Source organism: Lagenorhynchus albirostris, chromosome 3 (genome assembly GCF_949774975.1).
Source record: "Lagenorhynchus albirostris chromosome 3, mLagAlb1.1, whole genome shotgun sequence".
Classification (NCBI taxonomy): domain Eukaryota; kingdom Metazoa; phylum Chordata; class Mammalia; order Artiodactyla; family Delphinidae; genus Lagenorhynchus; species Lagenorhynchus albirostris.
Window position 1 is genome coordinate 139,233,158 of NC_083097.1, and position 17,343 is coordinate 139,250,500.

General features: G+C 36.2%; 2 protein-coding genes across 3 annotated transcripts in view; one reads left to right on the forward strand and one right to left on the reverse strand.

The window, feature by feature from the left end:
• Positions 1-2,036: 2,036 nt before the first annotated feature.
• NUDCD2 (NudC domain containing 2) lies at positions 2,037-8,514 on the reverse strand. Its single transcript, XM_060146531.1, has 4 exons — positions 8,248-8,514; positions 5,664-5,712; positions 5,296-5,447; positions 2,037-3,127 (listed from the first exon to the last, which is right to left on the reverse strand). The coding sequence occupies exons 1-4, from the start codon at positions 8,434-8,436 to the stop codon at positions 3,044-3,046; spliced, it is 474 nt and encodes a 157-aa protein (XP_060002514.1). The 5' UTR covers positions 8,437-8,514; the 3' UTR covers positions 2,037-3,043.
• Positions 8,515-9,063: 549 nt separating this feature from the next.
• HMMR (hyaluronan mediated motility receptor) overlaps positions 9,064-17,343 on the forward strand; it is a 28,960-nt gene continuing 20,680 nt past the window's right edge. The window contains exons 1-4 of one of the 2 annotated variants that reach the window (XM_060146532.1): positions 9,064-9,149; positions 12,374-12,472; positions 12,928-13,007; positions 15,139-15,186. In XM_060146532.1, coding sequence (XP_060002515.1) covers positions 9,104-9,149; positions 12,374-12,472; positions 12,928-13,007; positions 15,139-15,186 — 273 coding nt within the window. In that variant the 5' untranslated portion in view covers positions 9,064-9,103. The remainder of the gene's footprint in view (positions 9,150-12,373; positions 12,473-12,927; positions 13,008-15,138; positions 15,187-17,343) is intronic. The other variant, XM_060146533.1, reaches the window with a different exon arrangement.

The following is a 17,343-nucleotide window of genomic DNA, read 5'->3' on the forward strand; positions in this document are numbered from 1 at the left end:
CTATCCTAAAAACCACTGAATTATACACTTTAAATGAGTAAAATGTATGGTATGTGAATTATCTCAAAGCTATGTTTTTAAAAGATTATATATGATTCTATTTAAATGAAGATCTTGAAAAAAAAATATTGAGGCAGAGACTAAATCAGGGGACTCCAGGGTTTGAGGCTAGGAGTAGGGTGTAACTATAAAGAGAAAGCATGAAGGAGTTTTTGGGCTGACTGAACCAGTCAATTTCCTGATTTTGGAGGTGTTTACACATATCTTTACATAAGTTAAAATTCACAAAACTACAAAGTTGATTTTACTGTATGTTTATTCAAAATATTAAAAAATTTTAATGTCACATAGATAAGCCAATTAAAGGAAAAACGCCTCTTCCCCAACAACTCACTCCTAAAGTTATTGGGTAAAATGAACATCATAGGTATCTTGCCGAAGGGTGTGGTTGGGCTGCAGCGGCCCAGAGTGGGGCATTAGGATCCAAGTAGGTGAGGCGGGTTATCTCTGCTTGGCATAGGGTTTTGGAGCCTGAGCAGTGAGAAAGGTATTCGCATGGGAAGATGACCTAGAATAGTGAACCAACTATATTAAGGATAATAGGGATCAGGTATCTCACTGTTGAAAGGAATTCTATACAAAGGGAGAGAGCAAAAATGAACCCCATGGGATCAGAAATGAAAGTTTAAGTGTGAACTCATGGTTTTCAATATATACATAAATATAAAAATATAGATGTAAATGTATGCATAATAAACACACACCAACAGCAACTACTCACTAACACATAGAACCTGGCTTCTAAATACCATTCTTCACTAGAGAACCAGGGCTTCTGGGAAAAATGGCTGATTCTTGTGCTAGGGTAGGGAAAGCAATAATAAGTCTGGTATATCTTATGCCAGAGAATAAGAAGTTGCTCAAATAATGATGGGGACATGTCAAAAGGGCATAGAAGCCACCTACAATGACCTTCCACTGGCCGAATCCAGAAAAAAATTTGAGGATCAAAGTAATGGGAAAAATAGATTTTAACCCAATGAATAAAGTGGAAATCATGAGTATATATAGATAAATTTAAAGTTTGATGAGAAACAAGGTGGTACTTTTGAAACTATATCACACAAAATACCTAACCATAAACATGAAAAGAATAGCTTTATAGTGGAGAAGACTGACAGACACCACTTAATCGGTGATCTAAGTACAGTTGTCCCTCAGTATCCACAGGGCATTGGTTCCAGCATCCCCCTCGGACACCAAAATCCAGATGCTCAATAATATGACATAGTATTTGCATATAACCTACCACATCCATCCCACAATACTTTAAATCATCTCTAGATTACTTATAATACCTAATACAATGTAAATGCTATGTAAATAGTTGTAAACAACATAAGTGCCATGTAACTAGTTGCCTGTTGCAAGGCAAATTCAAGTTTTGCTTTTTGGAAGTTTCTGGCTTTTTTTTTTTTTTTTTACTATTTTCTATCCTTGGTTGGTTGAATCTGAGAATTTGAAACCCACACATATGGCAGGCCAACAGTAAACACTATCAGAGAAAGGACAAATTGAAACCAATAACTTAGGATACAGAAAGGACACAGCAACACTCCTGCAACAGTCCTGTCAAAGATTCATAACCTGATTCTAATCATGAAGAAATATCAAACAAGATTCACAATGACAAAGGTGTACAAAACTAGCCTGTAATCTTCAAAAGAGCCAAGGCTGTAAAAGTCAAGGTTAAAATGAAGACTTGTTCCAGTTTGAAGCAGACTAAAGACCCTGATATTAAAGGCAAGGCATGGGGAATTCCCTAGCAGTCCAGTGGTTAGGACCTAGCACATTTTCACTGACGGCGGCCCAAGTTCAATCCCTGATCAGGGAACTAAGATCCCACAAGCCATGTGGCACAGCAAAAAAAATAAAATAAAGGCAAGGCATGATTGTGACTGGACCCTTTTGCTATAAAGAACATTACTGGGATAATAAGCAACCTTGAATGGAATGAAGGTCCAAGGATTCGGTGGTCATAATGTGTCCATGCTACTTTCCTGATTTTAATGATTGTATTGTAGCTATGTAGCAGCATGTCCTTCGAAGGAAATACACACTTAGGTACTCAGAGGTGATGGGGAATCAAGTTATCAACTTACACACAAACCTGAAGAGTCAGGGAGAAAACAATTCTGTGTTCTTTACTTGTAACTTTTCAGTACATTTAAGACTCTTTAAAATATTTAAAATTAGAAAGGACATAAAAAGGATGAAGTAAAACTTCAAGACAATTCTTACCTATATGTCTGGATCACTGGAGATCAAAATGATGTCACTGACTTATAACCATTGACTATAATTTGTATTTGTCACTAACAAAGGATTCACCCAATAACCATATTCACTTCACCAATTATCTTTTGCACTAATCTATTCTTATTGATAGGTTTTAAACTATTTTTCAATTTCTTGACTTAAAGGCATCTCTCAAGGAATTCAGAAATTTTCAGTAGCTCTTAAAATTAACTTAGAATATATCTGTGGATTGTTTTCTCCTTTCTGAAAATTTTTTTCCAGTAATACATTTTCCTTGTATGAACTGGTACACTTAGACAAAGGGGTACACAATTCCTATTTAGAAAAGTTTATTGAACATTATTCCTGCATCACACTTATTGAAAGAAAAACTTAATTTTCCCTGATGGTACCCTGTCATTTCACATGATCTATACCCTAAAGATTTTTGTATTAAAAATACAGGTTAAATATGAAATTAGTAAAATGCAGCATATAAAACTTCATGCTGAGCAAAAACAAGTCCAAAAAAAAAGTTACCGTATATCAGCAGAATAGTTCCTACAGTATTTAAGATGTTTCCTATGTAACTCATATTTGAATGCAATTTTTAGAACCATATTTAAATATATTTTGCAATTTGTTAACTGCAGACATTCCCATTTTTCTTCCACCACATCATCTGTTCATTTTATTAAGCTGGCAAATCTGCTAGGATCCACAAAATGCAGCAAGAAGATGGCAGTTATTTCTCAAGATTTGAGAAATCTGGTCCACCTTTACTGTAGTTTCCTGAGATTTCTGCTCCACTGAAGTCAAAACCAGGATTCTGAAAAATATGGAAAAAAAAATTATAAAACTTGTAAGGAAAAATATAAGTAACCCAAAAGGAAAATGGTAAAAAGATATAAACCAGCAATTGACAAAAAAGGAAATCTAAATGGACAATAAACATGTGAAAAGATACCAAACCTCACTGTAATCACCAAAGTGGAACATAAAACTATGAGGTACTTTCGCAACTTTCATATCTACAAATATTTAGAAGATCAATATGCATATTACAATGTTGACAAGTGTATGGGCAAACATATACTTTACCATCAGTGTATCAACAGATTTTTAATAACTAGCATTTTTTGAGAGCTTATTACATGCCAGGCAGGGTTCTAAGAGCTATATATATTTTAAAATACTCAGTCCTCACAACAATCTCATGGAGTAAGTACTACCTCAGCCTTCAGTATTTTTAGAGGCATTTCATTTATTCAACAAACATCTATTGATTTCCTGTTTAGAAGACACCATGAGAGGCATGTGGAATTTAAGAATGAACAAAATAGACAAAGATCCATGTTCTGGTGGAGATTACACTCTAACAGGAGGAGACAAATAATAAACCCTAAATTACCTAGAGCAGGGGTCAGCAAGCTTTTCTGTAAAGAGCCAGGTAGTAGATACTTTAGGCTTTGAAGGTCATATAGTCTCTGTCATAACTACTTAATTCTGCTGTGGCTATATGAAAGACAATACACAAACAAATAAGCATAGCTGTGTTCCAGTAAAACTTTGCTTCAAAAACAGGCAGTGGGCTGGATTTGACCAGTGGCCATAGTCTGCCAACCCCATGATCTAGTGTGTTAAAAGTTTGTAAGTGCTATAGTATAGGATAAAAAAAGAAAGAAGAAAAGTAGGGCAAGTAAGGAAAATGAGTATTTAAATAGAATGATCAAGTATGCTTCATTGAGAAATGACTTGAAAACAGTAAAGAAATTAGCTAAGCTTTGGGAGAAGACCATTGCAGTCAAAAGGCCAGGCATGTTTAATGAACAGCAAAAAGGCCAGTATGGCTAGAGCAGAATGAATGAGGGGGGCAGTAGTAGGAGAGGAGGTCAGAGACACCATGGAGGACCAGACCAATTAGGGCCTTATAAAAGACTTTGTCTTCTACTTGAGTGAAAGAGTTCTGAGAAGTCATATAATCTGACATGCATTTTAAAAGGACTGCTCTAACTGCTATTTTCAGAAGACGGTAGCTTGGCAAGGGTAGAGGTAAAGAGAACAATTAAAAGGTCAGGCAAGACGTTAGAGGTGGTCCAGGTGAGAGTGGTAGTAGACTTGGTGGTGATGAGTGGTCAAATCCTGAATATATCTAGAAGGCCATGCCAGTAAGGTTTCCTGACAATTGGAGAGGGTGTGAGAGAGAGAGGAATGGAGGATGATTCCCCAGATTTTTTTGATCTGAACCAGTTTCCATCAAGTGAGATGAGAAGGCCATAGGTAGGACAAATGCAGGAGGGATATTAGGGAGTTCACATTGGATATGTTGAGTTTGACATGTCTATTAGACAGAAAAGTGAAGATGTTAAATAGGCAGCTGGATATGCAAGTCCAACATTCAGGAGAAAAGTCCAGGCCAGAGACATACGTTTGGGAAACACTATCATATAGATGAAATTATCCATCAAAACTTTAACAGTGGATTGATCCAGTAATAATTCTCCCATATATCTATCTTAAAGGAAAATTTGAATATTTTCAGAGATGAAAGTACAAACTGTTTGAAATAGACACAGAGAAATCTAAATCTCATCAAAGAGGGAACAGCTAAATAATAACGATACACTCAAACTAGGGAACACTCTAAAGCAGTTAAAAGTAATGAATTTTATCTGTATGTATTAGTAGGGAAAGAGACTGAAGACTTTTTTTTTTTTTGGCTGCACTGGGTCTTAGTTGCAGCACTCGGCATCTTTGTTGCAGCATGTTTAGTTGCAGCATGCAGGCTCTTAGTTGTGGCATGAGGACTTCTTAGTTGAGGCATGCAAATCCATATATAGAAAGGCCAGTCATTTTTCTAACCATTTAACTTAAAAAATTTCTTTGAAGAATTTTAGTAATTTTTTAAAACCACATTTGAGTTTTAATTTCAAATAATAATTATTCTATGAATTTAAGATGTTTAACTATACATATTCATACATTCATCTGACTTACTTCTTTCTGGAATCTCTCTAATGTAAGTTTTCTTTGCATTTGGTCTTGCACCCAAGGATCAGCTGCATATCCAGATTCTAGAAGAGAAGTCCAACAATTTGCCGCATCTCTCTTTGTCTTTGTAAGAACAATACGGACCATTTTTCGATCCTCTAAACAAACAAACAAAAATCACAAAGAAATCAGAGTTAATCATTAATTTGTATTTTCAAAAATCATTAGGGAATCTTGACATACAATTGTTTTCAATACATTTCTTTTACTATATCTTCCAAAGCTGCAAATCTACAGCAGGGAGAAACATACTAATTTCCAAGACAAAATTAATTTTTAAAAAGATTCTAAGAAATATAATAGATTACCCTTACCCAGAGTCCACGTTCCCTCATCAGCTATTGTAGAATCAAAGAGTTTGCCCTGAAAAATAAACATATGAGTACTAAAAATAAAGAAATTCCATTAATTTTCATAAAGTTTTCATGATTTAAGACTTACCTTACTTCCCATCTAATCCACATATAATTACTTAATTTGTTTAGAGTAGGGAGATCAAATTTTATACCATTTCAACACACTGATAGGTGCTCAACCCTAAGTTCCCTCCTAGCGAGTGAAGCAGAACCTAGTTTACACTACGGAATATATACTACGACAAAGAACACAGGGCTCTCTACAGAAAGATCAGGGCTCCTTAATTTTTAGAGGATGAAAAAATACTACTGATCACTGATTGGCCAAATGTGAAGTTAATATGTGAAATGCTTTAACTTTAGCAACTATAATAAACTACAAGAAGAGCTCTCCTGTGGATATTAAGAAGAAATGATGTCTTTTAAAACAAACTTTTAAGAAACTAAAAACAGAACTACCATACAACCCAGCAGTCCCACTACTGGGCATATACCCTGAGAAAACGGTAATTCAAAAAGAGTCATGTACCACAGTGTTCACTGCAGCTCTATATACAATAGCCAGGATATGGAAGCAACCTAAGTGTCCATTGACGAATGGATAAAGAAGATGTGGCACATATATACAATGGAATATTACTCAGCCATAAAAATAAACAAAATTGAGTTACTTGTAGTGAAGTGGACGGACCTAGAGTCTGTCATACAGAGTGAAGTAAGGCAGAAAAAGAAAAACAAATACCGTATGCTAACACATATATATGGAATCTTAAAAAAAAAAAAATGGTTCCAAGGAACCTAGGGGCAGGACAGGAATAAAGGTACAGACGTAGAGAATGGACCTGAGGACACGGGGAGGGGGAAGGGTAAGCTGGGACGAAGTGAGAGAGTGGCATGGAAATATATAAACTACCAAATGTAAAATAGACAGCTAGTGGGAAGCAGCCGCACAGTACAGGGAGATCAGCTCAGTGCTTTGTGACCACCTAGAGGGGTGGGATAAGGAGGGTGGGACGGGGCCGCAAGAGGGAGGAGATATGGGCATATATGTATATGTGTAGCTGATTCACTTTGTTATAAAGCAGAAACTAACACACCATTGTAAAGCAATTATACTGGAATAAAGATGTTAAGAAAAATAAAAAAATAAAAGTGGTTCAATCTCTTTGTAGGGCAATGTAGCATTAAAAAAAATTTAAAGCACATACTGTACATCTGAGGTCAGATGAGTTGTCACTGATTTTTCAGAAACTCGTTTTAAGAAAGAACTAACCAAAATATAAGTTTAAAAGAGAATGCATCTGCTAAAATCCATTTTGATTTGTTGTAGGAAATGAAATTAAAATGTCACATTAAAAAAAGAAAACACATTCTTTTCATGTCAATACCAGTGGAAAAAAATCCTACTTGTCTAAAATCCTAGAGTTAAGAGTTATTGCTAAATTCCCTAAGCTACTGCAAATTAACTAAATTTACTAAAGTAAATTTGAAGTGTAATATTAAATCACCGTTCAGTAAACCCCACAAAATTGCACAACTATTCAGAAAGGTCATCAAGATCCAAGCTGACATAAATCAATGTCTTTCACATGAATTTTCCTTTTCTCTGAGGCACTCAGAACACTTTCCTATAAAATAATAATAACTAACACGTAGTGTGAGCTTATTACATACCAGTCACTACTTACTCCAAGCTCTTCACTCATCATGCTATGCTGAAAACAATCCTGAGAAAGGTACTATAATTACCCCACTTTGTGGATGAAGGCTTAAACAATGAATAATCTCTTGCCCAAGGTTACAAAACTGGAAAAATGACAAAGCCAGGCATCTTACGAAGTACTATCCCTTGACCATTACACAACACTGCCATCAAATATCTTGGGCATCTAATCTGAGAAAGAAATCTAACTTCAACTTAACTGAATTTAACTATAAATTTTAACAAGGAAATAATCGGTACCAGATCCAAAGGGTACTGATGAGAATAAAAGGGATATTATTTTCTTCACAACCTCTTGACACTGCTTAACCACTCCACAAATGAGAATTTTTCTAATTTCAGATGAGAAAATAAATCACCTGACATCACCTTCGAATCCTCGTCCTGACATCTTTATCCTTTATTTTCATCTTTATTTTCCTATAACTGCCTAAATATTTATTAGTTTAATTATGACTCCCTACAAGAGCATAACCTCTCTTGAGTGCGGGAACATTACCTGGCTCGTTCACCGCTGTCCTACTAGCACCGAGATCAGTGCCTAGAGGAAAGTATAGGTACCATAAGTATTTGTTCCTTCAACGATCTAGTTAAGCAGTTCTCAGCTGAAGACCCGCAGAGGAACAAAAGAAACAGCTTCATTTGGCTTAGAAACAAAGCCAGGAAAAGTGGCGTACTCAAATTCCCACCTCAACTCAGGACTGGCCCTGAGGGTGGGGTCTCCGCAGACCAGTCTTTCCAAGGAAACTATGAACTCTAGCACTCAGAGATTTGAGGGGGCCGGGAAGAAACTGAGCACAAGCCCCAACCTGCCGCTACCTTGAGTATCTCGCGGCCCCCCACGGCCAGCGCCACATGCCGGCTCTGCAGGCCGCACTGAATATCCTGGGCGCGAGTGCCTGGCGGCACCTGAACTTCAATGAACACCTCCTCCAAGGTCTGGTACCACTGGCCCCACGGTGTTGCGCACGGAACCACCCCACTGCGCTCCTCAAACGGGGCTGACATACTCCAGTCGCCTCTCGGCCGCGGTGGCACCGAGCGATCTGAGCGCACGCACGGAATATCCGCGTTCGAGCCACGCCCCGGCTTCTCCGCTCGGGTCACTGCACATGCGCAGGAATGTAACCTGAAGTCTCCGCTCGTGTTCGTTTTTCCCTTTCAGAGGCCATTTAGGACGCTGGCAGAACCCAGGTTTAACGAACTGAAATCCGGAAAAGTTTACCTCCAAGGAACGACGGGAGACAGCTGGAACCAGTAAAGTCAGAATTCATTACACTGCCGCCAACATGACGTCAAAAGCGACTGAAAATTCTTTGATGTGAACTGCGCTTGCGCAAATGCTGCTGGTGCTTAGTTAAAATTGAGTAACGCCAGCAGGGGTTGGGCCCGTGGGGAGGGCGCGGGGCGAGAGGAGACAGTAATAGTCTCCTATTGGATGGTAGCCTAAACAGATCACCTAATTGGACGCTGCTAGAACCGAGTACGCATGCTCTATGGATGTTCCCGTCCTGGATTGGTGTGTCCAAGGCTTTGGCTTTCCGATTGGTTAAAGTTGGGTGGGAGGGGAATAAGCGGGGAGATTTGAATTTGAAGCGAATAGGGCCTAACAAGCCGCAGGAAGTTGCCGAGGAGCACCCTAGAAACCTTCGGTTTTGTGCGGCGGGTCGTCAGCATGTCCTTTTCTAAGGCGCCCCTGAAACGATTCAATGACCCTTCTGGTGCGTACGGGGAAAGGATCTGGGGGACAGAAGATGCTCTCACGCCCCTTGCCCCTCTTGATTCCCTTTATCAGAGGCAAATAGAAGGCGATTTTTAGGGCTGGGATGGGGCTCACTTAATTGATTCATTTTCCTGAAACACATGCTAAGCTTTTACTACATGCCAAGCACTATTCAGAATGATAAGGTTACAACAGCGAGCGAAGCAAAATCCCTGCTCCATGAAGCTTACATTCAATTGGAGAATGCAGCCAATAAACAGTGCTGTGGAGAAACTAAAGCAGAGGGAAGGGAATAGGAATTAGGAAGCATTGATAGCTATTTGTTGGTCAAGTCCGAAGGCCTCACCGTTAAAAATATATTTATTTATTTATTTATTTATTTATTTACTATTGCTTTTGGTTTGAACTTGTGGATTTCTTTTGGATATCCCATTCAGGCGTAAAAGAAGGAAGATTGGTAAAGGCAGTTTATGGGTGTAAAATTATGGCAGTAGCACTTAGTGAAAACACTATAGATGAAGTAATGGGAGCTAATTTTGACAGTACCCCAGGCACCACACTAAGTCTTTACATAGATTATTCTATTTTAATTCCCCCAAATCCCTATTGTTCATTATTTTATTGATAAAGAGATGGAGACTATTTGCTAAATGTTACACAATCCAAACTGTCAGAACTGGGGCTTGAAACCAGGCCTCCACGAACCCATCCTGTGCTCCTAACCACTGCGGTGCAAAAGCACAATAACCATGAAGCCTTCCGTGTGGTTGGTAAGGCATTCATCATTTAGTGGCTACTAACTGGATGCAGGGACTATGCTAAGGTCTTCCCTACTAGATCTGGTTTATTCTTGCCAACAGCCAGGTGAGGCAGGTACTGATATTGTCCTCATTTTACAGCTAAGGACACTAAGGGGTTTTGTAACTGTACTGAGCAGCCTGTAAGTGACAGCTTAATATCAAAGCTCATGATTTATCCTTTATAATGTACACTTTTAACAGTCACTCATTACACCTTAATTTCTATTAGCTAAAATGCAAATGGAAAAGACCTCTGCTCACAAAGGAAGGCCAAGGGGGCAAATGGATCAGCACAAGCATATTTTTTAATTAGAAGACTCAAGAACCATATAATTTTCCAGACATTCAAAGAACCTACTCTAAGTTCTGTCAGCAATGTGTCTTTTAAGGAGATTTGTTTGTTTGCTTGCTTTATAATAGATTAAACTGCTTTTGCCAATTACACAAAATTTCAGGCTCACAGTTTCAAGAGTAATAAGTTACCATCTATTTGATGCTGTGTGTGTGTGTGTGTGTGTGTGTGTGTGTGTGTGACTGTAGTGATTTCTCGTATTACTCCAGAAATCCTAACAACAAAAGTATGAGGTAGCTACTGTTTTGTGAATGAAGAATCAGTCTCAAATAGAAATAACTTTCCAGGGGTCTTAAAGCTAGACTGGAAAAGGAGAGAGTATAATGTTCTTATTTATCATCTTCTCCCTATGACTGCAAAGTACCTGGCATATGGTATTATCTATTGATTGGCAGGCAAAGCTGGATTTGAACATCGATCTAGCTGATTACTATACAAAACTCTATTCCCAATCCCACATCCCAAGTAACTTTCTGTTTTCTTTGCCACACTGCCAAACTCAACCCTGAGCTAAATACTGAGGAAAGGGACATGATTGAGACTGTCCCTAACTTCAAGCAGTTTTGTCTAAGGTGGGAGATGGATAAGTACATTATTATAACCCATTACAAAACTGCAAGAAGTTCTATGATAGTAACAATATGCGTAGGCTGCTGTGGAATGGAGGGTTCTAGCTTGATTTGAGGATTTGGAGAAAACTGGAAGAGGCGACCTCCAGGCTGAGATCTAAAGTAAGCAAGAGCCGGATCTCAAGTCAGCTTTGCATAAGCCCTCTGAAATGCCTTCGATTTGGGACTCCAGTTACATGAGGTTATACAGTATAAATTGCTGAAACATAGAAATATAGTCTAGCATAGTAGTTTGTACTTTGCATAACATGGCTTTATAAATTTTCTGGTGTATTGATACTAGACAGAGATAGATCGTCACTAAATTTTTATTCCAAGCTAAATCTTGAGGGCTAGACATTTTTAGTAGCTTCATTTCTAAAATCTGCTGATGGTTTCCTCAGTGAATCTCTCTGAGTAGAGTTGATTCCAAATATTTTATTTCTTATATTCAGTCCTTAATAACAAAGCTGTATTGCTTGTTCTGACACAATTTTCATCCCAAAACTGTCTGTTGTTTTGCTCGGTTGTCTGTGTTCCTTTGACCCAATTGAAGTAAAGGTCATTTGGGAAGATAATGATATTTATTATTCTTCACAGAGAAGCCTAATATCAAATGGGTGCTATTTTTACATTTGAAAATAAAGGAAACTTTTAAAAAAAATTTTATTGGAGTATAGTTGATTTACAGTGTTGTGTTAGTTTCAGGTGTACAGCATAGTGATTCAGTTATAATACACATATATTCATTCTTTTTTAGATTCTTTTCCCATATAGGTTATTACAGAATATTGAGCAGAGTTCCATGTGCTATACAGTAGGTCTTGTTGGTTATCTATTTTATATAGATATGTATGTGTGTATATGTTAATCCCAAGCTCCTAATTTATCCCTCCTCCCCATATTTCCCTTTTGGTAACCATAACTTTGTTTTCGAAATCTGTGAGTCTGTTTCTGTTTTGTAAATAAGTTCATTTATATCATTTTTTTTAATTAGAAAAAGAAGCAATTTATTAATAGTATTTTTACATTTATATTACTTTACTATGACTTTTTTTTAACTGAAGTATAATTGATTTAAAATATTGTGTTAGTTTCAGGTGTACAGCAAAGTGATTCAATTATATTTTTTTCAGATTATTTTCTATTATAGGTTATTATAAGACATTGAATATAATTCCCTGTGCTACACAGGAGATCCTTGTTGCTTATCTGTTTTATGTGTAGTAGTTTGTATGTGTTAATCCCATACATTTTATTTGTCCCTCCCCCCTTGCTCCCCTTTGGTATCCATAAGTTTGTTTCCCATGTCTGTGAGTCTGTGTCTGCTTTGCATATAGATTCATTTGTATTAATTTTTAGATTCCACATATAAATATCATATAATATTTGTAAGACATGCTTTTAACTTAAGATCATAAGTCACATTAGATGAGATTTTAATACTTTATGTTTCCTCTAGGATGTGCACCATCTCCAGGTGCTTATGATGTTAAAACTTCAGAAGTATTAAAAGGACCAGTATCCTTTCGGAAGTCACAAAGGTTTAAAACACAAAAAGGTAATTGATCCCAAAATAAAATAATGGTTATATGATCTTGTAAATTTTGAAGTTAAGAAAACAGTATTTAAATTTAAAGATGCTGTAGTATTTCTAAAAATGTGAAGCTACACCTATATTTAATTTTTCTTAATTGATAGATTTACAAAAGTGTCAACTTCAGAATAACACTTTCATCATTACACTGTTGTATAACCAGGAAAATTAAGCAAGATGCCATAGATATGTAGTTTTCCTTTTCGGTTACTTTAACTCTCTGTTGGAGAATATTAGAAAGAATATTAGGAAAATTAGGAAAGAGATGTGTAAAAAATATTGTGCAACTAATTATTTGAAAATGTACAATCAAGAAAAGAATAACTTTATATTGCTATAAGAAATTTGGGAATTGTGTTTTGTCTGTGGTTCAAATATGTAAGCACAAACCATGATCTGTACAATTTGTTTTATAGCAGAATCTCAACAAAATCTTAATGTTGACAAAGATACTACCTTGCCTGCTTCAGCAAGAAAAGTTAAGACTTCGGGATTAAAGGTAAGGAGCTCTTATATTCTAGCTGGTTTATAAACTGTAATATGAAAATATTTCTGAAAGGTACTGTATTTGACTAGAATGGGTTAAGTGTATAAATTAAGGTTATTGGTAAATCTGTAAATTAGTAAAACATTATCATTGGAACTCCAGCAAGCTTTACATACCTGCCTGTGTCATTACTAAATATATTGTGTTTAAATGTGCCCTTAGTTCAAAGTTACAAAATGGTCTCCACTTCTCAGTCATTTCTATAGCTGGGTAAATTTTATAATACTTAGAAAACCTTTAAAAATTATGCAATGCTTTGATTTGTTAGTTACCATAATTTGAGTTGTTCTGGTTTTGTTTGTTTATTTGTTTTGGCGGAAGAGTAAATATTGGCAAACAAAAAGGAAAAAACATTCTAATGCCTAAAAGAGGTCTAGTACTCAGAAACTGCCAAGGAGTGGTAGGAGATTAAATTCTTAATAACTTCATGTTATAGCTTGTGCAATAGCCTACTATTACGGTTTCCATTAGTTCATAAAGCAAGTTGTTCTTCCTTAAGGAGTTGCACAATTTGGTATTTTAATGTGAAAAGATTCAGAGTTGGGAAATCAAAGCTATAAGTTAAGCTTATTCTTGTTCATTAATTTGGCGATTACCTAAGTCTCTTGTTCTATAAAAAAAAGAGCTGTTGTCCAATATGGAAGTGATCAGCCACGTGTGGCTACTGAGCACTTGAAAGTGAAGAATTGAATTTTTAGTATTATTTAATTTTAATTAATGGGTAGTTAAAAACTGATACTTGATTCTGTTGTTATAAAACTTAAATGTTTTTGGAATAACTTGGGTATGTGAATCTACCTTTTCATCTGTATATTTTGTGAAATCTAAATATAGATAGCTATTTCTAATGAAAATTTAGCATCTGAGTTGAGACGTGCTGTAAGTGTAAAATATACAGCAAATTTTGAAGACCTAGTACCAAAAATATAAAATATCTTGTTAATAATTTTATACTAATGACATGTTGAAATAATATTTTTGATATCTTGGTTAAAGTAAAATGTATTATTAAATATTTTACCTTTTAAATATGGCTACTAGAAAATTTGAAAATATGTACATAGCTTGCATTATATTTTTATGGGCAGCACTGATACAGATACCCTTTTCTTGGAAATTGATGTAAATTCCTTGACTTGAATTTCTTAGAGAAACAGTTCTGAAATTTAAAACTAAATTACAAACAAGTTTGTGTAAAACTCCTACATAATAGGCCTTCCTTGATAGAAAATGCTATCAGGTGTGAAATTAATAAACATGAGACTGGTGGCCCTTCCCCAACTTAGAAATATATGAAACACATTTTGTTCATGGTGTTTATGACTTTTCTTCCATCTTTAGATGGAAAAGATAGATATTCTGTTTTGGGCCGTTATCTCAGAAAGGCTATTGGATATAAAAAGATACGTAAAAATACATCTTATTGAGAATAAAGGCAATGAGTAGATTAGAATCAGTTTGTATTATTTCAGTTTTTCTTTATGTTTTTGCACTTGTAGTTTTTTTTCATATTTGGGATCTAAGTTTAAGTTGCTTTCTTTCTTTTTTTTTTTGCGGTATGTGGGCCTCTCACTGTTGTGGCCTCTCCTGTTGCGGGGCACAGGCTCCGGACACGCAGGCTCAGCGGCCATGGCTCACAGGCCCAGCCGCTCCACGGCATGTGGGATCTTCCCGGACCGGGGCACGAACCTGTGTCCCCTGCATCAGCAGGCGGACTCTCAACCACTGTGCCACCAGGGAAGCCCTGATTTCTCTTTTTAAGAGTCTTTTTTTTTTTCTGAGATAGCATACTTAAGTATTTAAAATGTATTGCTGTTTAACATTAGAAAAGAGGACCTGTTCTTTTCAGTGGACTTGTTAGCAAAAGCCTCATCTATTGGGGTAAAAAATGTTCAAGCCTGAAATATTTTAAGATTTGAAGAACCTTTTCCTTCATTTGCTAGGTAAGTCACCTACAAAATATTTTATAGAGTCAGTGAAATGTTTGGAACCCTTAATCTTTTCTGATACCTAAAAATCAAATTTGGCTATGGTATTTGTGGCACTTAAATTTGATTGTCTCTGTTCTTTGATTTTCAAATAGAAAGAATCTCAAAAGAATGAAAAAGATTTGAAGATGTTGGTAAAAGAGGTAAGCAGTACTTTCAACTTACTGAAAAGTAAGTGCAGTATAATGGAAAAAGAGTTACACATAGTTAAGAGACAAGGATTCTGTTGCTATTTGAGGAGCCATATAGTGAGGCATATGTACCATCCAGGCCAGTACCTACAGGGGAACCAATCCTTGGCTTGGATACCATATTTTAGAGTGTGGTTGTCAATGTGGTATGCAATTTGTTAGCTTAGTAAGGGATGGATTCAAGATAATCTACTTCATGTAAAACGGATAACTAAAATCAATATGTTAGTTTATTACAACTATATGTGGATCAAATATTAACCTTTACTCATAGCATACACTCTTCCTATATAGTAATCTATGTGTTAAGACAGTAACTAGCTAGAAAACTTGGTGAGCATGAAATCCTAGCAGGTTATTTGAATTGTGATGGAGTTGTGCTAACTTACTGCATCTCTGCACTATAGGTATATGCCTTCCTCAAGGATAAAATGACCTACTGCCTGTACTATCCAATATAGTAGCCATTTACCACGTCTCTATTTAAATAAAATTAAGAATTCAGTTCTTCAGTTCCACTAGTCACATTTCACCTGCTCAGTAGGCACTAGTGGTAAGTGGCTACCATACTGCACAGTGCATTTCCATTGTAGCAGAAATCTCTACTGAGCAAAGCTGACCTAAAAAACCTGCCTACTTCCCTAAGCAGGGCAAGGCTGATCACTGCCAGCTTTGCTTTTCTGGCAGTCTTTTTTCTGTGTTTCCATTACTGAGCAACTCTTTCTAGTAGACATATTCTTTTTTTTAATAAGAATTTTCTACTTATTTATTTATTTATATTTTTTGGCCACACCACACAGCATGTGGGATCTTAATTCCCCAACCAGGGATCAAACCTGTGCCCCCTGCATTGGAAGCGTGGAGTGTTAACCACTGGACCGCCAGGGAAGTCCCCTAGACATATTCTTTTGACGTATTAAAACTTACTATTGATTACAGTTAAATGTTGGCTTAAGATCCAGAATATGTCAAAATAACTTTGCAAATCTCTGCCCTTGTTGCTCTGATCCTTTTTGTATTTATTTTAGTAATACTGGCTATCATTTTATTGAGGATACATGCCTATGATGTAGGAGTTAATACTTAGATATATAATAACTGAGTGTCTCCGAGTGTCTATGAGATAGCTGGTGAGTGAGTGGCAGTGCCAGGATTAGAACTGGTAATTTGTATCAGTTACTTAATCTTTTAGAATAGAAATTTTTGACAAATACAGCTCTATTTTATTTAAGCCCCACAGTATTTGTTGTTTGTTTGATTAATTTGAATTAATTATCAATATTTAAAAGTAAAATATCATGCAAAACAAATTCAGATTTCTGACTTCTCTTGCAAAATTAGAAGATCTGATAGCACAGTTTCCGCATCCGTTGCCTTCTTTAGACCCCACATTTGCTCAGTCAGTCCTCGCCTGGCTCTCTTATTTATATTATCTGCTTGGTCTTTTGAGTTTACAGTCCTTTTTTGGAGCTTAAGTTTCTTTAACTGAAAAAAGTGTGATGTAGATAATCTCAGCATCCTTTTTTCTGTTTTATGATGTGCTATCAACATTGGTTTTAAACCAATAATGTAGGCATAAAGAATCTTATAGTAGGGAATCTTGAAGCTCGTTCAGTCCCTAGCATCTAGTTCACAGCTGTATATATAAGTGGTGCTTGATATATTTTTAGTTAAAGCAATTGGCTTAGAATACTGAGATTAGTATGAATACAAAGCCAATGAGGGTAGAAAATACTCTTCATGTGATTTAATGCAGCTGTGCTTTCTTGATACTTTTATACCCAGCTAATAGTCTATTTGGGTAAATGTTTTATGTGAACTAGAAAAGAATGTACATGCACTTGTTGGTTATAGCGGTCTATATATGACAATTAGTTCAAGTGGTTTAACAGTTTTCTTCAGATCTTTATCTCTACTGATATTTTTGTCTGTTACTGAGAAAGGTATTTTTAAATTTGTAGCTCTGGGGATTAGTCTATTTATCTTTTTAATTCTGTCAGTCTTTGCTTTGTATATCTTGAAGTTATGATATTACTTTGTTGTGCACAACGAATTTAAGATTATGTCTTCCTCTTGAAATAATCTTTTACCCGTAAAAGTCTTTATTCC

Excerpts from the sequence above, each read along its gene's own strand:
- NUDCD2 (XM_060146531.1), bottom strand. The coding sequence starts at position 8,436 with ATGTCAGCCCCGTTTGAGGAGCGCAGTGGGGTGGTTCCGTGCGCAACA. Across the intron at positions 5,713-8,247 it reads GGGGCCGCGAGATACTCAAG|GGCAAACTCTTTGATTCTAC; the intron begins GTAGCGGCAGGT and ends TTTATTTTTCAG. Across the intron at positions 5,448-5,663 it reads TGAGGGAACGTGGACTCTGG|AGGATCGAAAAATGGTCCGT; the intron begins GTAAGGGTAATC and ends TTGTTTGTTTAG.